The sequence below is a fragment of the Rhipicephalus microplus genome, chromosome 8 (genome assembly GCF_043290135.1).
Source record: "Rhipicephalus microplus isolate Deutch F79 chromosome 8, USDA_Rmic, whole genome shotgun sequence".
In the NCBI taxonomy this organism is placed as follows: Eukaryota; Metazoa; Arthropoda; class Arachnida; order Ixodida; family Ixodidae; genus Rhipicephalus; species Rhipicephalus microplus.
In genome coordinates, this window is record NC_134707.1 from 102,719,242 (window position 1) to 102,740,729 (window position 21,488).

At 44.4% G+C, this 21,488-nt stretch overlaps 1 protein-coding gene across 1 annotated transcript in view; it reads right to left on the minus strand.

The window, feature by feature from the left end:
• The window catches only part of LOC142769301 (uncharacterized), a 59,803-nt gene extending 50,384 nt beyond the window's left edge, over positions 1-9,419 (minus strand). Inside the window, exon 1 of the mRNA XM_075872431.1 lies at positions 9,031-9,419. Coding sequence (XP_075728546.1) covers positions 9,031-9,370 — 340 coding nt within the window. The 5' untranslated portion in view covers positions 9,371-9,419. The remainder of the gene's footprint in view (positions 1-9,030) is intronic.
• Positions 9,420-21,488: the final 12,069 nt, after the last annotated feature.

The following is a 21,488-nucleotide window of genomic DNA, read 5'->3' on the forward strand; positions in this document are numbered from 1 at the left end:
ACAGCTTTCTTTGGTGCCTTTCACACCAGAAGCTACCACAACTTTACCATCGTCTCTACGTGACGTCATTCAAGGAGAGGTCACCGAGGCCTTACCAGCTGCTCGCGAGCCTAATCTTCTGGCTGCTCCTCTCACCTACGCCGCGGCTGCAGCCATGCCAACTCGCAAGGCGCCTGCGCCTCCGTTTCAGCCTCACGCGAGCCCCAGCTCCAGTTCACTAGACCAGCACTAACACTGCCAACCCGTGGCGCACCCTCGATAATCGCCCGATATGTTACGCTTGTCGATACCCCGGACACGTCGCAAGGTATTGCCGCCGCCGGACGCATATCACCAATGAAAACCGCCGTGAGCCTTTTTTCCCGCTTGACTCCAACGCGCGATACGGTTCCTCCATTCCAATGCCAGCCCGCTACCAGGACGACCACCGCTCTCGGCCGGGACGTCTTCGTTCGCCCTCTCCACGCCACCGCTCGCCTTCTCCTATGCGTCGACGGCCCGCACCTAACGAGGAGGAAAACTAGACGACGCAGTTCCTGAGGCAAGAACTGCGCAAGTTTCGGTTTGCCTAAGTCCTCATTTGTCACCTACCAATGTTATTGATGTGTTCGTCGAAAATATCTCTACTGTCGCTCTTGTAGATACCGGTGCAGCTGTTTCAGTTATGGACGCTGGATTTTGTCGCTCAATTCGTAAGGTTACGACGCTTTTCTCCGGATTATCGCTTCGCACAGCCAGTGCTCAACCTGTTCAACCGACCGCAGTTTGTACAGCCCGCGTGACAATTCAGGACGTTCTGTATACGATAGAGTTCGTGGTTCTTTCATCATGCTCCCTTAATATTATTTTGGGATGGGACTTTTTGTCGCCTCATAACGCCGTAATCGACTGTGCTAGGGCTGAGGTCGAATTTTGCTCACTGGATGACCAAGCGTCCGTCGACACCCAGTTTGCCGCTAAACTTGTCGTTAGCGATGACACCTACATCCCTCCACGCTCTTTTGCGTTCGTGCCAGTTTCATGCAGCGCCATATCTGACGGCACGGTCTTCTTCACACCATCTCCAATATTCGTCGCCCGAAGAGCCCTCCCCCTGCCTTTTGCTGCTCTCGATCTTGTAGAAGGGTCAACCACAATGCCAATTTATAATCATGAGTCGTCGTCTTTATCCCTACTTTGTCACGAGTGCCTTGGCCACGTCGAGACAATCAGTTCTTCCAGAATTATATCCGTCCCCGATGAGGTGCCTTCTACCTCCGTCTGTGAACTGGCTGTCGTCTCAGCGCCTGACTCAACGTCGGCCAACATATTTCAACCATTCATCGCTGCAAAATTGACATCTTCACAGCGTTCACAACTCCCCGCCATTCTTGAGAGCTACCGCCACTTTTTCGACGTTGAACAAACATCTCTCGGCCGTGCCTTAGCAGTAGACCACCACATCGACACTGGGTCCCACTCACCGCTGCGACAACGACCATATCGCGTGTCCGCTACAGAACGCCGCGTCATTGCTGACCAAGTAGACGACATGCTTCGCAGAGGCGTCATTCGACCTTCACAGAGCCCATGGGCGTCTCCGGTGGTTCTCGTCAAAAAGAAAGACGGTTCTATTCGTGTCTGTGTCGATTTCCGGCGATTGAACAAGATCACGCTGAAGCATGTCTATCCACTACCGCGCATTGACGATGCTTTGGACAGTTTGCAGGGTGCCGAGTTCTTTTCCTCGTTAGACTTGCGGTCAGGCTACTGGCAGGTGCCTATGGCGGAGGCCAATCGCCCCAAAACCGCTTTTGTCACACCAGACGGCTTATATGAATTCACCGTCATGCCCTTCGGACTTTGCAATGCACCTGCAACGTTCGAACGAATGATGGACAACATCCTGCGTGGACTAAAATGGAAGATATGCTTGTGTTACCTCGATGATATCGTGGTCTTTGCCCCTAACTTTGACACACACTTACGTCGCCTTCAGCACGTCCTTACTTGCTTAACTAACGCCGGTTTGCAATTAAGCCTCAAAAAATGTCGATTTGACATGCGTCAACTGAACATTTTGGGCCACGTTGTTTCCAAAAAAGGCATCCTCCCGGATCCAGAGAAATTGCGAGCTGTTACGGCGTTTCCTAAACCTGCCACCATCAAAGAACTTCGAAGTTTCGTTGGCTTGTGTTCGTATTTCCGGCGATTCGTCCGAAACTTCGCGTCTATTATATAACGTCTCACGCAACTTCTCAGCAGCTGTAAAGACCTCTTATCGTGGTCCCCTGCATGCGACGAGGCTTTCACCACCCTGCGACGGCTTCTTACGACGCCACCCGATCTACGCCATTTCGATCCTGAAGCTCCAACTGAAATCCACACCGACGCCAGTGGTGTAGGCCTGGGTGCTGTGCTCGCACAGCGTAAACCGGAACATCAGGAATACGTTGTGGCATACGCTAGTCGCACACTTACCAAGGCTGAGAGCAACAACAGCGTCACAGAAAAGGAGTGCTTGGCCATTGTGTGGGCCCTTGGAAAGTTTCGCCCATATCTATATGGTCGTTCTTTTGACGTCGTGACCGACCACCACGCGCTGTGCTGGCTTTCGACGTTAAAAGACCCATCTGGCCGCCTCGCTCGCTGGGCGTCGAAAATTCAAGATTACGACATACGCGTGGTTTATCGGTCAGGACGGAAGCATGCTGACGCCGACGCCCTTTCCCGTTCCCCTCGGTCCCAGAATGCCACAGCTGACTCCGCTTGCGATTCCACATTGTCATCGCTTGACTTTGACACCATTGCTATCGAACAACGCAATGACCCGTGGACTGCGTCTCTCCTCAATCATCTCTCCGACACTTCTGAACTCCCAAAGACGCGAACGCTTCGGCGCCAAGTTTCACACTTCTCGATACGTGACATGCTTCTCTATCGACGTAACTACGCACCAGAGGGACGCAAGTGGCTGCTCGTCGTTCCACGAACACAGAGGTCACAGTTTTGTTCCTCTTTTTACGCTGACCCACAATGTGGCCACGCAGGAGTCTTTAAGACCTACGAAAGGCTTCGACATCGCTGCTACTGGCGTGGCATGTATACCTTCGTCCGCAACTTCGTCCGCTCTTGTGCCGAATGTCAGCGCCGAAAATCTCCACCACACGCCTCCGCCGGTGAACTGCGGCCTTTACCATGCCCTTCCCGACCCTTCGAACGGGTTGGAATAGATATTTATGGGCCACTTCCATTGACTCCGACTGGCAACAGGTGGATAATAGTTGCTATCGACCACCTAACGCGCTATGCTGAGACCGCTGCTCTTAAAACAGCTACAGCACAGGAGGTTGCCACCTTCCTACTGCGTCATTTTGTGTTGCGTCATGGAGGCCCTCAAGAACTCCTCAGTGACCGCGGCCGCACCTTCTTGTCCGAGGTCATTGAAAAATTGCTCGCTGAGTGTGCTATTGTACATCGCACATGTACCGCTTACCACCCACAAACCAATGGGGCTACCGAGTGCTTTAATCGTACTCTCGGTGACATGCTATCTATGTATGTGACGCCTGACCACTCTAACTGGGACTTAGTTCTCCCATTCATTACATACGCCTATAATACGGCAACGCAAGCGACAACAGGCTTCTCCCCTTTTTACCTCCTCTACGGCCGTCACCCCTCCCACACCATTGACACTATTTTGCCCTATCGACCGGACCCGTCCGAGTGCCTGCCGATCTTGGACGCCGCCAGACACGCAGAAGAATGCCGCCACTTAGCTCGTCGCTTTACCTGCGATGACCAAAACAGGCAAAAAGCAATTTATGATGCCCAGACCTCAACTCCCGTTTTTCTTCCGGGTTCTCTTGTATCGCTGTCAGTGCCGCATCGCACACCTGGGCTCTCTTCCAAACTTCTACCAAAGTACGATGGGCCATATTGTATTGTCGAACAACTTTCGCCAGTAAACTACCTCACTGAGCCTCTTACGCCACCATCAGACTTGCGACGTCGCAACCGCGAGGTTGTACACGTCTAGAGGCTCAAGCAGTACCACAGTTCAACGCCGCCTGCCCAGGACTAAGTCGCCAGGATGGCTCCTTTTTTCTCCGTGGGGCCATTGTAAAGAAGACGAAGTACTCCGGTGCAGAGGCAGCAGCATCGAGTGTGCAGCAGCGGCTCGAGCTCAGAAATTGCAGCTGGTGCATCGCCTTCCAAGCCTTCTAAGCATCAACCTTTCTGCCTAATAAATCTCCTTTATAATATACGGATTTCGCTGACACGAAATCTGAAAAGAAATCTACATATTGCGCAAATGTAAAAAAGAGAAAATCGCAAAGGTGTTGCTTTCGGGTTCAGTCCTCAGATTTCGACGAATTTGGATACAACTGAAAATCTTTGCTTTCTAATGAATGAATCATAAAGATTTGTTTTCTTTTCGTTCTACAAACGGGTTGCTGGAAAATAACTCTTACATATCAACCTGTCAGTTCTGCCAGTTCTGTGCTCGTAGTCAAACAGCGAGGCGAAAAAAAATAAAGAAGTTAGAACCCTTGATGCTGCTTTAATTATCAGCGGCCAATCAGGATAACAGTAGGTTTCACGTTTTCGTAAGCAAGCCGTGCCACGGTGGTCTAGTGGCTAAGGTACTCGGCTACTGACCCGCAGGTCGCGGATCGAATCCCGGTTGCGGCGGCTGCATTTTCGATGGAAACGGAAATGTTGTAGGCCCGTGTTCTCAGATGTGGGTGCACGTTAAAGAACACCAGGTGGTCGTTATTTCCGGAGCCCTCCACTACGGCGTCTCTCATAATAATATGTTGGTTTTGCAACGTTAAATCCCACATATCAATCAATCACGTTTTCGTGAGTAATGTGTGTGCATTTTTGAGATTGCTAACTGACTTGCGCAGGTATTCACTTCAAAGGATTTAAAGAAATTCTCATGGTGTTCTTTTTTCTTGAGAATTATTACCACTAGGATATCGCGATCAAACAACAGTACATCGAACATTGATATCAAGAGGCTACTGTTGACCTAGTCACTCAGTGACCAAGAGGCTCATCATCCCAGAAGTTCAGAGTGATAGTGAGCACCCTAGATATTTTCGCAAACCTGACATATAACCTCTATTGAAAACTAGGCTATCATCTGTTACCATGCTCTTCCACAATGATGGAATGTCTTATCATATGTAAGGTATTGTAGTTGGCATGTGGGGTGTATTGCTGATAATGCCTTCCTATATGAGGAAGCCTCGCATCTGGGTCTGTTTGGCTTCTTATGAACCAAGGCTGGAAGAGCGCCCGTTACCTCACCAAGAGATGTACACGGTTCACGTGTCCTCCTACCCCAGAATACGCTTACCATCTGCAATCACTTGATTGGACGGCTCTTCTCACTCGGTACCCGTTCTAGGTTTCCAGCAGTACGCCGAGACAGGAGTTTTCCTTTGTTTACAGGCATGGGGGTGACGCCTTAAGCTGGATATATTGTTCGTGCACTGATGCACAGAAAGAACATCCCCTGTGTCGCCGCCGCATATTGTCCACATCCGCAATAACGATGGAAAAAAGTCACCCTAATTGGGAGTTATTTATAGCATAATTGAGCTCATCTTTTGTCGATATATATTGAAGAGCGGGATAATTTTTGTGTCGTTGTAGCTAGCGCTGGGTCATATGATGTCTTACGCTTCATTTTTGTGATGCATAATGTCGCGGGATCAAATCCCGGATGCGGCGGTTGCATTTCAGATGGAGGCAGAAACGTTGTAGACCCGTGTGCTGAGATTTCGGTGCACGTTAAAGAACCCCAGCTGGTCTAAATGTCTGGAGCCCTCCACTACCCCGTCTCTCATAATTATATGGTGGTTTTGGGGCGTTAAACCCCACATATCAATCAATCTATAATAGTGCTACATTGCTGCTTAGCTTCATTCCATTTTATATGCGTATTATTGATAGATGTTTGCTTCCGTGCAACTGATAACCACCTACACATATTCACTGCTGTTTACCGCTCTCGTCTGTGTACCCTTTTTTTCTTTTATTGACGTATTATGAAGAGATGTTGGCGCAAAAATAGAGCATCGGCTAGTGCGTATAACTTAGAGCGTTTAAGTTGGAGCACGTAAGGTTCACGACTCTAAGCGTAACAAGTCCACATCACATACCATGGACTATTTTGCATAACACTTGCGACATGACAATTCATTTGTAGTGAGTGATCACATATATGTGCACATACGGTGATGTTATACGAGTTGAAGAGCAGCCGCTACATAAACTCCACTGTCACATATTTGTCAACATACAGGTCAGCATAACGCATAACATTAACAGAAATATACGTTGTGATATTAAAAAAAAACTGAAAGGAACTAGTACTTGCCCTGAACACAAATGTTTTGGAGAAATGTTTTAATACCTTTTCTGCGCATTTTTCCAAACCTCTTTTGGCCACAGGCCCAAAACTTTCCTTAACTGAGTGGTCAGTGATCTAAAGTCAATAAGGACAATATAAGTCGGTGGCTCGGTGTATCGTGTTCCGAGCATTCTAGGAGGAGGTGGTATATACCTTCGTGTACAAAGGCACAGTCACAATCGGAAGTTTCTATTTTGCCGACTTCGTGTAAAAAATAGGATTTACGGGTTTTTACAATTCAATTTGCGCATAAAAGAATTTCAGATTCAATTAGTGGATCTAGTTGGGTAAAAAATTTGGGGGTTTTGGCTGAATTACGTGTTTCTGGACATATTGAATGAAGGAAAGAACGGTGAACCTAAGCGCATCTTTTCTTTGTGAGGCACAATAATTACAAAAACTTATACGAATATGCTATCAAAATTATAGGGGACGTTGTCAGAAGTATCTGCACTGTGATTGTGAAGAAATAAAAGTTGTCGAAAAAATAAATGGCTGTGGGCAGAGCCCCAACCTCTGACCTTCCAATAGCGTTTCCTATGCAGTTGAGCAACCACGGCGGCTATCCTTCCATCCACTTAATAGGGTATGTATTTGCGACTAAACTTGAATGATGTCTTAAGAATGCGGCACAATTATTTTTTTTTGTATTGCAGTTAGAGCTAAGCCACACTTGTTATGTGCTTGACGTGCTTATTCATCAGCCGCTGCGTTAGTACAACAATTGAACAAGTTAACGAATCCCACCATTTTTTGATTGTCCTTGACTTGACTGCTCCAAGGTCCTTTGTGGTTGGGTGAAATTATGATCACCGCTAAAGGTTGATGCATGAACAGACTATCAGTGCACATTGGCTACAGCCATTGGTTAGAAAATGAATCAATATTACCATTGGAACTAGTAACGTTTTAAGGGATAGACACCACGACTGTTAGAAAACACTTAAGCAACGTATTACACTTCTTTGTTAGTGTGCTCGACTTGGCTGCTTTGTGCGTGAAGAGAGAGGAGTGAGACAAAGCTCAGAGCGCATAATTGAAGAAGGCAAACAAGGCGTCGTGTGTGTTGTAATGGCTTGTTATTTTTTAACGTCGTACACTACCGATAATAGAAAAGGAAAATTTTCAAGTTTTCGTTTGAATCTAAGTGCACGAGTAAATACAGATCTTTCAGACGAAAGCAAGTTATTTATTTAAAAACTTGTCTGATTTTGTGGTTCAAAACCAGCACCAACGCACCTGGGTGGTCGTTTTTCTTTCTAAGTAGGAAGCTAGCAATAGCTAACGTAACAAGCTCGTTGACTCAGAATATTGCAAATTAGCTCGGAGAGTTCGTCTAAATTGAGGAAAGGACAAGAAAAAATTTAGCTTTGTCGAACAGATGCGTCCTTCTCTCTTTTCCTTTTTTAGCCTTTTCTCCGTGCTGAAGGATTCAGCAAAACTAATTTCCAATACGTTATGACGATACGCTTAGAGTTTGTTCACTCACCCCCTCGCTGCCGATTCCTACTTTTCTGGTTAGCTCAAACGGCAGAGTGACCAGACCTGATGATATGATATTTGGGCTTTAGCGGCCCAAAATGACCATATGATTATATGAGAGACGCCGTTGTGGAGGGCTCGGGAAATTTCGACTATAAGTGGTTCTTTAACGTGCACCCCAATTTAGGCACACGGGCCTACAGCAACTTCGCCTCCATGACAAATGCAGCTGCCGCAGCCAGAGGGACCAGAGCTACAGGTGTTAGTACAGGCGCTGGTCAAGGGTTCGATCACCGAACTAGGTTGAAGTTTTCCGCATGAACCAAGCTTCAAAAAACTTCACAGGTTTCATTGTGCCATCGTCTCAGAAACGGGTACTTACCGCTAATTTTCCTTCCTTATGTAACCCATGCGCCACCTTCCAGAGAACACTTTTGCATTATGCTCTTTTAGACTTCTATGTATTTGTATCATTTTAGAGGGCATACGTGGGCGCGGTATTTCCACATGTATCGCCCAAGATGTCCAAAAAGTTGTTCTTGTGGATGAAGCGATCACTCCTATAGTGGTGGTCACTACCTTCTAATGAAGGCTGGAAATTGTAGCGACGGCTAACGCAGCTGCGGCTTTGACCGACATGTTCGTATTCTAGACATGGCTCCGGTTGTGCTCTTCACCCTCGCTCTAACGGCCTTAAGTTGGCCGGTGGAATTATGACATCAATGACAGCCCTTTACTCGGTATAAAAACAATACATTTCGTGTACATATTTTCGCTAAACATCCCCGTTGCACTCTCTAAAGTGTAAAAATAATGCATAACCCCTCGTTACGGCAAACGCTACAGTGATATTTCAATTCCAGATAATGAAGACCTGATCCTCGTGGCCCCGACGCCGTGGTCTAGCAGCTAAGGTACTCGGCTGCTGACCCGCCGTTCATAGGATTGAATCCCGGCTGTGCTGGCTGCATTTCTCATGCAGGCGGAAACCCTGTGGACCCGTGTGCTCACATTTGGGTGCAGGTGAAAGAACCCCGGGTTGTCAGAATTTCAGGAGCTCTCCATTACGGCGTCTTTCATATACATATCAAAGTTTCGGGAAGGTAAACTTCACATATCAGTCAATCTAGAAAACTTACCTCGTGTGACCGTAGTTGGTGGTTTGGGAGTAGTTGGCCTTGAAGTCGGTCGTGTGGTAGTTGGCCGCGTCGTTGTTGTCGTTCGTCTGGTTGTCGGCCGGCTGGTAGTTCGCCACGTCATGGTTGTCGTTGGTCTGGTTGTCATCCTTGTGGTAGTTGCCCGTGGCGTGCGAGTTGTTGGTCTCGAAGTCGGCTTTTTTGTGGTTGTCAGCGGTTTGGGACTTGGTGTACTCCACGTTGACCGGGTACTGATAGGTGGTCTACTCGGAGTCGTGCGGTGAATAGTCGACCGAGGTGTTCTGCTTGGAGTCACACGTGTGGTAATCACAGGTGGTCTCATAGTTGGTATAGTCGGTATCGGGCGCCTGGTAGTAGTAGTCGTCGTAGCATCTGCGATATACAGAGTAGAACTCCAAGGGGACGGAGTCACTCGTGGTGTGGTAGCCGGTGCCCTCGGAGTAACAGTGGGTGTCGGTTGGCGAGTGGTGTGCGAGCTCAATCGGTGAGGACCAGGCTTTAGACTTGTTGCAGGTATAACTGTGCCAGTTACAGCATTAGGCAATGTATGGATTGGAATTGGCAAAGGCATTGAATCACCACCTCCTCCTCCACTTCCACCGCTTCGACTGAAGCCTTCGGTTCTGTCGGGAACCTCTTCTACACCTAATGAAAAAAATATATATATATACAAATATCGATTAGACCTTATCGGGACCTGCACAAGGAAAACGAGTTATGACGCGTTTTCTGATAACACTCAATTCAATCAACTTGTTTGAGGACAAATGACAGCATTGCCTCTTTCCTACTTTTTTGCTATAAAAGATTTGTGAACTTGCAGACGAGTACTATAGCCCCATATGCATATTACTGCCTCTAGACAACCAAACTTTATCACAATTTTTCGCATAGGTACTTTGTATTTAAAAAAGACCTTAAGATATCCTTAGGGGCAATGGATAAGGGGGCGTTACGAAAACAATTGTCATACACAGTGAAAACTTATCAACAAAGAAAATGAAAAGAATCAATGCAAGCACATAGCTTTACGAAACAGTATTATAGTGGCTAATAATGTAGAGAAGAAGCAAAAGAGTAGTTCAGGGCATGTACAATTAAGACATATTAAAGATAACATGAAAAAATAAATTTTACAGGACGCGCAGCCAATTTAAAGAGAAAACATAAAAGTACAAAAATGGAAGGAAATGAGATAAAAAAATTATAAATAGGAACTAATGAATTATACATAACCATGAAAAAAAACGCCAGTTTTGACAAGTTCATGCATAAAAAGACGCCGTAGTGAAGGGCTTGAGAATTTTAAATTTTCTGGGGTTCTTTAACGTTCTCTTAAATCTAAGCACACGGGCGTCAAGAAATTTCGCCTGCAATTAAAATGCAGCCGCCGCAGCGGGGATTCAATCCCTCGACCAGCGGCCAGCAGCCGTGTGCCTTAGCCACTATACCACCGTGGCGGGTCTAAACAACTCAACTTGAAGTATTTTATATGTTGGTAGAGCGCGTCGCCCTTGCCCGGTGATTATTGACTAGCGCATTTACTTGAAAAGTAAAATTACATTGCCGAAGATGTTATTGATCTTGGCGTGGTCAGCATACCAGGCGGATAATTATATTACTGGCTAATGTCTGCTTGCCCGCTACAACACGCACTGCGAGAAAAAAAAAACAAAGCCGAATATGGCGGTTCTTATTCATGCGGGCACCACACACTTTGTGAAAACTCATCGATGTGCTAAACAGTTCAACGAGACGTGAGCGATACTAAGTATGAATAAGCTAACTTAATGCAGCGTAACACTGTCCGACATCCAGATGGGTTAACGAAAAAAACAACAACAGTGTGATGAAGGCGTGGGATTAGAATTGAGAAGGTTGCTTTTTTAAACAATCAAAGCATGGCCGCCTAGATCATTGAAGAGGCCCAGACGATACAGAACAAAGCAAACAGTTTAGGTAAAATGTACACCATGGGACAAAAATAATTGCACGAGAAATACAGACCACGGTAAACTGAACCGAGTATTGATTCACAAGAACGACAATGTCTCTCAACATCAATTGTTATAGAGCAAAATAACCAGCTTTAACAACACAACTTCCACAATTATACAGATAAATATACGAATGCCCTTATGAAAGATTGCGATAAATATGTAGAAGCTAACAACATAAAGCTAATGACAGAAAAAGCAATAAGGTGAAATTGTATGCAGTAATGAGAATGATATGTAATGTAACAGGGCAAATATTGTGCTTACATAAACACTGAGACACCGAGAGAGAAAAATAACACAATATATAATGACAAGAGTGATAGCTTCAAAGGCTCAAATTGTCTCTGTTGAAGTATTGCATCTGATAGTATAACCAGTATGAAACTTCGTGAAAATGTTTACATAAAACAAGTACAAAGGTGGCAGCCTTCTATCAGAGAAACCGAAGCAAGCCACATGAAGAAATCATACTTATGAACGAAGATAATAAATGCCTAGCCGCTTTATATTGTGTATTCATGAAACAGTACCAGTTGGAGAGCTATTTTCAAGATAACAGTTTGGAGAAAGCTTACCCGTTCATGAGTGAAGTCCAAGAAGGACACAACCAAATAAAAAAAATATTCATATTTACCATATATACTGACGCATTATGCAATGATCGCAGGGATTTTGCGGCGGTAGCAAGCAGCTTGAGCGTAAAATTGATCCAAGGTGGAGATAACTGGTGACCGACCAACTATACGTTAAAAATTAATAAGTGGTAATATCCTTGAAATATATTGGACTGACTTCCGCTGTCCTCATTATGAATGTCCTTTATGCGTTCGCACACAATGCGCCCTCGGCGGCTCGTGCCCGTATTAGCCATGACGGGGACACGGCACGTGTACAGAAACAAATATAGATGTGGGAAATACGGCGAATGAATGCGACGGTGTTGCTTGTGAAGGCGCATTAAGCCAACGTCGGGCTGCTGCACCATGACGTATACAAGGGCGAGAAACTAAAGCTGGTGGGCCTGCTAGAGGCGTCAACAACAGAAGCCAACGGAAGCCACAGCGTGACCGCGTCAAAGAAGAGGGTGCAGCCAAACACAGCAAAAACGTAGTATAGGTTGAGGATTATTACAACGACAATTGTGTACTTTATTGATGGATTGATATGTTCGCCTCCATTGAAAATGCAGCCACCGCAGATGGCATTCAATCCCGTGACTTGCGGGTCAGCAGGATTGCGTACTCTACTAAATGGCTGTAAGTGCGCAAGGATCCAGCGTACAAGGCATCTTTCCTTCTATGACCAAGACCAATACGATCGTTGCAGGCAGGCAAGTAGTCAGCAGCAGCAATGGTATCAAAATGTCGCAAGTAAAGCGGAAGAAAATTATTGTTGATTGTGATGTGATATATTTTGCAAGTATTCGAGCGCTGTCACACCAGTGCCTGTATACGCTGGCATTTATTATATGCATACTGCATACACAAAGACGCAGCATTCAATCAAAAAAAGCAAAGCACTGGTAGAAGCTACCCTGGAACAATAAACAATACAGAGTAAAAGTACAGCACTTATTCAGAGAGGAAGGGAACATTTAATGGCGCATTTTCTTTGTTAGACAAAATATAAATGAGAATCACCAGACAACAATGCTAAGAAAATCACAGAAATATTTGTTATTAGTAATTGTATTGTAAATGTGAAGAAAGAATAGCGGACCGTAAGATAAATTGCCGCTGGCAAAGACCAAACATATGACCTTCGAATAACGCGTACGATGCTTTACCAACCGTCATATGGCGGCGGTCATCCCTCTATCTAGTTAATAGGGTACATATGTCCACCTAGTCGTGGAAGTGTCAGTGAGCGCCGCTAGTAAACGTGACGACAAGCGCAAAACACTTTTTCTGCCTGTCAGCGTAACGAAGAACGTGTTCTTATACGTGCTGGCAGCAGCCAAATAATGCTTCGTATACAACATGAAGGCTCCTAGTCTGCCATAACGTGACACCACTATGACTGATGAAATTAATTGTATTTTAGAGGGTTCTTTTTTGTTACACACAAGAATATTGAGTACTAACACGCCAATGAAACAGCTTGGGATGTTAGTAGTAATTCTACTGTAAATGCCAAGAAATAAATGTGTACGAAAAGATAACTTGGACCTGGAGGGAGCCGAACCTGCGACATCGAAAAAGTGCGACCTTGCTAGGGCAAGTTATTCCTGTCAGGCATTGTGCGCGGATAAGAAAAGAATTTTTATGCCTTATTAAGCAGAAAGTTGGAAGTTAAACCACTGTCGAGAAGTTGGTGAACAGTTCTCGACATGATCTGTTTTGCCATGCATTGCCGATTTGAGTGAAAGCTTTAGAAACTCAGAAAAATAGAGCAGTAGTTTATCAGACGTGCTCCCAAATGATTGAACATAATTGTAACTTATCAGTTTATTTGACTGTTGAGTGTACGCTATTTGTGATGAAGAGACCATATAGTTTGCCATTGCATTCTCAAGTTTTGTTACATCGTAAGAAGGTGTCCCAGAAAATACAGTTGTACTCCAGCATCTGTCGAAATAATTAGTATTGAGTAGTTGTTTGAAGTATTCTGCTGTGAATATGAAGTACACTATTGTTGAGCAATGTATCAAACTGAAAAATTTACAACAAGATTTCCAGCGGCTATTTTATTTTCGTATTGCTGGTGAAGAAATAAAGCCTCTGCCAAGCCCTGCTTTAAGAAAGACACATAAACACAATTCTTACTTCTCTCCGTCACGAGTATGATGGCGGTAATGCCGATGAGAAAACAGAGGACGAAGCAGACGCTGATTGTGAGGCAGTGCAGCGGGACCAAGGAACCTCTGAAATTAAAAAAAAACAGTGAAGCTAAAGATAACTGTAGATTTCACTCACTGAGGAATTGCTGATATGCGAAGTAACCAGTGAAAAGTCTCATCATAGAAGAGTTTGCTTTCAAGTCAGATGAATTTATTCCTTGTATGGCAACTCATTTACTTTATTATGATCGTCATAGATGCACATTATGTCATGCGTATGCCTTGCTAATGAAATGATTGTGACAACTTCGTGATTTAAATTCATTTGTGTTATGTTCTGACAGACATGAATGACATAAAAATTCAAGACATCATCTGTTCCTCACGTTAGCCATCCACTAACGTTATGTTGTGCCCATTTAATTGGGCAGTAAGGTAACGAAATGATCACCTTGCCATCGTTATGGTGCCTTGTAATGTATGTTATGACGTCAAAGCATGTATATTCTGTTATATATGTAATCATATGAAACTCATGCTCGCCATAGTTGATGAAACTACTACAGGCACTCCAGGACAAACATTTACATATAATGACGTAATGTACGTACATAAAAAGATATGTGGATAGATAGATAGATAGACAGATAGATAAATAGATAGATAGATAGATAGATTCTTAATAGCAGAACTCTGAGGAAAGCTTCGCGTGTAGTAGAAGACCAATCTTAACACCTAAATGTAATCAATGCAGTTTGAGATGGTTTTCAAGTAACAAACGCTGTGGTTTCCAAGATTCGGCTTACGCGCAAAGTGCAGGTATTTGCGAAAAATAAAAGAACACAAGCAAAAAGAAAAAGAAGGTAATAATTGGAATCGTTGAGAAAACGAAATAGTTTCCAAAGTTAACAAAGCTTTCAATTTTTAAATTCTTGGCAGTCATCAGCCAGCAAGTCTGTCAATTGAAATATTCATTCCCATGGTAGGCCACTATAATTCTCTGATGAAGAATTATTCAGCAAGAAGCAATTTTGTGTGGGGCTTGTGTTCCATAACAGAGTTGGTAGTGGTGACAACTTGTTTAGTTACGGCACGTTTTCAGCTGAAAAGTTCCGAGTAGTCAGAATTTCTTAGGCTGTGGTGAAGGGGAGGCTCAGTTTAGAGCTCGGCTTGCAGCAGCCACTCTTCAGGTGTGGTCGATCAGAATCAGCTGGTCTTCCGTGTTCTGGCTGGCCAGCAGCTTTTTCCATCGGTCCGCTTTGGTATGCGGTATTGGTGATAAAACTGTAGTGGCCAGGCATTCCAACGTGACGTAGTGCAAAGCAGCTTTAGCTGAGCACTACGATGTTCAGGAAAACTATACCGAGGGATGCATTCTACTCAGGGTGTTCAAATTTGGAAACGCGCCAATTTGAATATGCTTTCAGCTGACGCATTCCTATTTTTTTAGTTTTCGGTGTGGCAGGCAAAATTTTTGAAGTCCTTTTTATTTGCTTAGGATGGCTGAATAGTTCCAGGGCCTGGGAACAAGTTCCTCACGGGTGAGGATGGAAAGTGCTCAGCTCGCATACCCTCGATCTTCCCTATCCACTGCATGATTTACCTCCAGTTACGTGTGACCCGTGCTTCATATAACATATAATATGATGCCGCAGTCGGATTTTGTGTTTGTATGTGGACGCTCGCCAGTGTCTGTAACGCCAAGTATGATATTGCTTGGCTGAAGTGCCCTTAAACGTAGGTAGTTGTGGCAAACTGCATAAGAGTCCGTAAGAAGTGTCAGCGACCGTCGCTCTACGTAACCGAGGGTGAGAGCAAGTGTGATCGCAGCTTCTTCAGCCTCAGTGATGTTATGGCTGGTAAGTTCTTTGCGTGGTACGCGACTGTGGCTATGGCCCTGTTGTTGGCGAGGTGGTGGTTGGCGGCGTCAACATAGTACGTAGCCTCTTAGGGCATGCTCTCATTTGAGAGGTTCCACTATGGCTTCCTGCTGGCCTTGATGCGGTCGGGGATTCATATTTTGGGGAATAGGAAAGACTTTATAAGAAGCATGAATGTGGTCGGGAATGGGCTTGCGGTAATAGTCAAGTCCATTATGCGCATCAACGGCTTGAGCTGTACTAAAGGTATCACACAAAGCCAGCGTGAGGCCTCATAATGAAGGATTCTACGTGCATATTTCGTAAGAAATGAGTTCTGATATGCCCAAGTGGATAAAATACCGAACAATAAGCGACCAACTGCACTGTTATTTATCATTTTAAATACCAATTTTGTTGCCGTCTTTTAGTGGAGTACACTTGTCAAGAAATAAGGGTGATCGTAATGTACAACTCAAGAGTATCATACATGCGCAATAATTACGCCATCTACCGCTGAAGGGAATCATGTGTAGACGTGAAGCAGTGGGCGCTAACGTTTACGCTGGTGGTGTCGTTGACGCTGGCTCTCCTCGCAGCGTTGCGCCGGAACGAAACGTCGAGAGGCACAAAGTACGCGGTAATGAACCTACTGAAACTTGCCAGTCGCTGCTAATGGGCAGTGAGAGACAGAAGACTCCAATTTGACACCGAAAGCCACAGTCCGCCTTTAGTTATTGCGCACGATGTGAATTCTTATCGCTCAAAAATGCACAGAAGAAACCTGCCACCGGAATCACTTCGGAGATCAAGGTTCAATGCCAATATATAAGGGCTGGCCAGTGAACGGTTGGACAAAGCGAGCAGTCAGTTTTTCAATAAAGAAACTTGCTAGCAGAACCTGCCGGTGTTTGTGTGGCGACGTAAGGGAGAATCAGAGGACGAGCATATGAAATCGCGGTGTAACTCCGTGGGGAGGAATGTCTACAGCAGAGCGGGGAGCGAGCGTAGGATGTAAGATAGATGGGAGGGGCGCGCCTGCGCAATAAGAGTGTTAAAGACGCTGAGAGGGATGCCTCGATGAGAGAGAGAAGGAGCGAACGCAAGCAGACGAGAGGAAATAAGTGGAGAGAGGAACGCGCACCTGCAGGAGCGAAGGAACGAGGAGACTTGCGCATGCGTAGTGCGAGTGCAGATACCGCCGACGCCGTGGGACATAGGCCCGAGCAAGAGGTGTTTCGCATCCAGAACGCAAATTAGTTTAATATATCGCATAACTTGACATTCCCCTCTTCTTGTCGCACAGAACATAGACGATGATTTTGCCCTGATGTGGGCGCAATGAGGCTCAAGAGGATGATTGCATAAGCCGATAAAAACTTGTAAATAAATTTCTGAACGTTTACCACGAATTTCGGTGCGCTATGCGCCGATAGATCAACGGGTGAGAGGAAAATAAAAGGTCCATTTTACCAGAAAAGCGAACCAATGCAAACGATATCAATAAAGCTGTATTGATGTACCAAGTAAGGCCACCAGATAACTCAATTTTGCTCTGATAACTCGCTATTCTATGAAACGGTGGAGTAAGAAAATAGACGCTCCTGGGACACATTTCGAACAGTCTGTTTGCGTTGGGAGCGCAGCACGTAAAAAGTCATACGAGCCGCCCGCTGACTGCTGTCGAGGTAGCACATGGGCCAGTGATGGTGACTGCACCGATAAATAAAAGTGTCAGGTTTCTGCTGAACCTTTTACGGGACATCACGGCGAAAACCCCTTCAGAGTGTCCGCATATTTTATATCGCAATAAAACCGCGTATTGGCAAGGTGCTTGTTTTGCGCGGCTCTCTGCCCACCAAAAATTGTGCGGGAAATCCGTCTAATGATTGATTGATATGTGGGCTTTAACGTCTCAAAACCACTATATGATTATGACAGACGCCGTAGTGGAGGGCTCCAGAAATTTCGACCACCTGGGGTTCTGTAACGTGCACCCAAATCTGAGTACACGGGCCTACAAAATTTCCGCCTCCATCTGAAATGCAGCCGCCGCAGCCGGGATTCAATCCCGTGACCTGCGGGTCAGCAGCCGAGTACCTTAGCCACTAGACCACCGCGGCGGGGCGGAAATCCGTCTAGAAAAGGAAACTTCTTCTGCGGGATATCCAGCCACTTGGAGTGTTTTTTTTATTGATGAATGTACCAAGTGTTTCAGTCGTATTTTTGTTTGTAGCCGCAGTTTTAACCCATGAACTGATCTTGCAGCGTTCTCGGGTTGAAACATAGCTCGAAATAACGATTAAATTTATTTATCTGATTTCTGATATATACGGTTTTGATAGCAATGTTCTGCTGTGTTTGCTTCTAAACAATGTTCGGTCTGTTGTCGATTAGCATATGTGCTACCTAGGTTGCAAAAGAACATTGCATTGCTGATCTACAAAGAAAAATGATATTTCCCAGGTGTATACTTACTTAGAGTCAGCTAAAAGTCAAGGTGGTCCAGTAAGAATATAGCAAGCTGAAGCCACTTGAAGCAGAAACCAGCAGCAACTCATAAATACTTACTCGATCCTATGCTCAATTTCGACAGGATTCCTATATTACGTGAAAAATGGTATGCATTTATTTGTATTACTGTAGTGTAGTGACCAAGAAGTGCTGATTCACACAAAACAAACGCAACTGCCGCTATGTTCAGTTGCTCAACGCACCATCAACTATGCTTTTAAAATTTACTAAACGTATATTACTACCCAATAAAAGGCCGCACGTACCAAAATTTTCAGTTATATTGTACGCATTCTACACTTTCTTAATGCGCATGCACTCTCAATCACCGTACACATCAGGTAGAGCTCTTGTCAAAATCTCAAAGAAACGCAGCAAATTTTCTAACACTGAAATAGCTTTCTCACTTAATGAAAAGAGACGTGGACACATGTTGTGGCTGGGTGCTGCGGCCTTTTTAATCATGCCAGAGTGCGTTTCACAAATCAAGAACAGACTACACCAGAAGTCGTAGAGCTTTTAGGCTTTACCCACACATGGGTCTTGTATACAAGTTTTTCAATATTACATGCAATATCACTCTATTATTTGCGTGGTGCAAATGATCGCGCGTAAAAACATGTAATTATCACAACGACCTGGTGGTTGAAAGTCGGCCGCCCATTACAAAAGGCACACACGTTACAGCACGTATTCTTTAAGCCCGTAGTGGGTGCCTAGCAAGCTCGAAAATATGTCACTCGCACAGTTGGTCATGGTTTAAAGCATGCTACCCTTTACAAAGAATGCAGCCATATCAAGAGCTTCACTGATACAAGAAACTAGAAACTTTATTTACTACAATATAGTAATCTCGATTAAAACTTCAAGATTAACATCCTACAATAAAAAGTATATACTAAGTGGTTGACGTACATGGTATGGATAGCACATTGCTATCGCCTCAAACTTTTAATGTGCAAGCTTAAGGATCGCCCGGTTTTTGCTGCTTTACCAGATATTTCTGACCCGCTCGCTCTCAGAAGTAGCTATTTTAGTGGACAAGCTCAGAATTATTGTATCGGCAGATCATTAAAATATATAATCTTCCCCTTACACCCATTATGCCTTTAATATATTATGTGGTGCCTTTCCTCGCTAAGCTATTGTTTGCTAAGGGTGTGTTTTCGGATGACCTAAACTTCACCAAAGAATGACCATTGTTCAAAAGTGATAAAATATAAATATCAAACAACTAAACAATTCCTGAGTTGCGTGCATTTTGTGAAATGTTCAGCGGAGTAATCAACTACACGCTTGAATGCTTTTGTCGGGTTTTTTACTAAACAAAACCTGATTTTTCCAGTCCAAATTTTCAAAAAAGAATACACGTGGCAGGTGCCACTTCTTAAAGGAGACAAAATACTCGAAACTAATTCATATGCTCTTGGTTTGTTCTTAGATTTTCGAAAGACGTTTGACTGTGTAATGCAAGATGACTTTCAAGAAATGGTGAATTTTTGGTGTCCTCGGTGTTACATTTGACTTGGGGTAAGAATAGTAATGCCGTAGGATGCAGCACGTATGGTCCAGCTAATTGTCATTGCGCAGTCACTCTGGCCTTTATATCAGAAGCAATATAGCTTTTATATATATGCACGACATTACTAATCATCGTGGCGCTTAGGACTGGATAAGGGTCTGATTATACGAAGATGTCTTAGACATGACCACCGCCGTAGCTGAGTGGTACACAATCGGAACCGCTATTTGAATCTCGCAAGTTCGAATCCTGCTGGTGGCAAGTTATCTTCTCAGTCCTCTTTCTTTCTTCGCGTTCGCATTATAAGTTTTTGAAAGAAATACACTTCTTTAGTGCGCAGGGAACGTTCTCTAAAGAATACAGATAGGACACCACTCACAATTGCAACCATTCTTTTGCACAGATAGCGGCAATATACATACACAGTCAAGAGTGGAAAGATATCACACACAGAAAAGAGGAACAACTGATGGCGCAACTGCCAGACCATCTTATTTCAATCTTGAAACGAAATTCTGACTGAAAAATGTACATGTCTTAATTTTTCAACAGACTGATGGGCGGGGTGCTTACACACTCAGTTCCTGCTTTGCGAATCAAAAACGCTTCATATATTTGCCGTGCCCTCTTGTCCTTATATCTTCCCATTACTTGGCATTCAACAAACTTCGTGGTGCACTCACAATTCACACAGTGACTTGCCAAGTGTACGTTTCTTGCGCACTCAGAAAGTGTATTTCTTTCAAAATCGCATTACCAACCAGCCAGCACAGGTAGCCACTCTTTCACATTATAATAAGTAATTACAGCATCCACCAATAGTTTCCTTGGCATCACAGTCTGTTTACTTTCATTATTATTTTGTCTAACAAAGAAAACTAGCGCTAAAATGTCAACTTCTTTTCAACACACAAAAAAGTAATATGTTCATTCTCCATCACGTTTACGTGTTATATCTTTTTGTTCAATATCTATCAGCGCCGGTAAATGTGGGTACAAATAATCAGGCCAATGGCCATGCAAACGCAACTGACAGCTTCCATGTGCCATTCCTCTTGTCATTCGGCCAGAGCGCTGCCAGTGAAACGCAAATGGAGAAATAAGTCCTCATTTGGTGCCATCTCCCGATGAGGACAAATCATCTGATTCGCTTGGTCGTTATTGGTAAGAATATGCTCGTTGCTTAGGCACATTTTCTCAGCCCAAGCACCGAATATTACATTGTTGTTCATGAGGATAGCGCAGTAGATTCATGAATGCACTTCTATTGAAGCGTCAGAATATAAAGCTAAAGCGCATTCGAATGTCGATTTGCATTTTATATTATTATTTTATTTATTTTCTCATACTGCTGCCTCACCGAGGTTATTGCTTGAGTGAGAAAAAACAAAAGCAAAAGAAACAAATCAACATTCATGAGCAGGCTCCCAAAAATTCTTGAAGTGATAGCAAACAAACACTTCTGGGCATCATAATCCAGGCTTCTCTAGCTGAAGGGAAGAAACTGTATTTGAACATGTCAGTGGAGTGAAAAAAGTTGCTATGTTAAGGGCATAGTCACTCCTCGTAGACAAAAGTCTGCAATATTTGAGATATGATTCTAGAGTGCCTAATCAATAAGAATTGATTAAGTTGTGCAAAAGTTGAGGCATTCAACATTGCGACCCTTCGCGAGTGTTGTGAGACCTAGCTGGGAAAGCAAATTTGTTGGAGAAAAAGGCCTGTCATATGTCTTGCATATTGTTATGCCTGCGAGTCCACGCCAA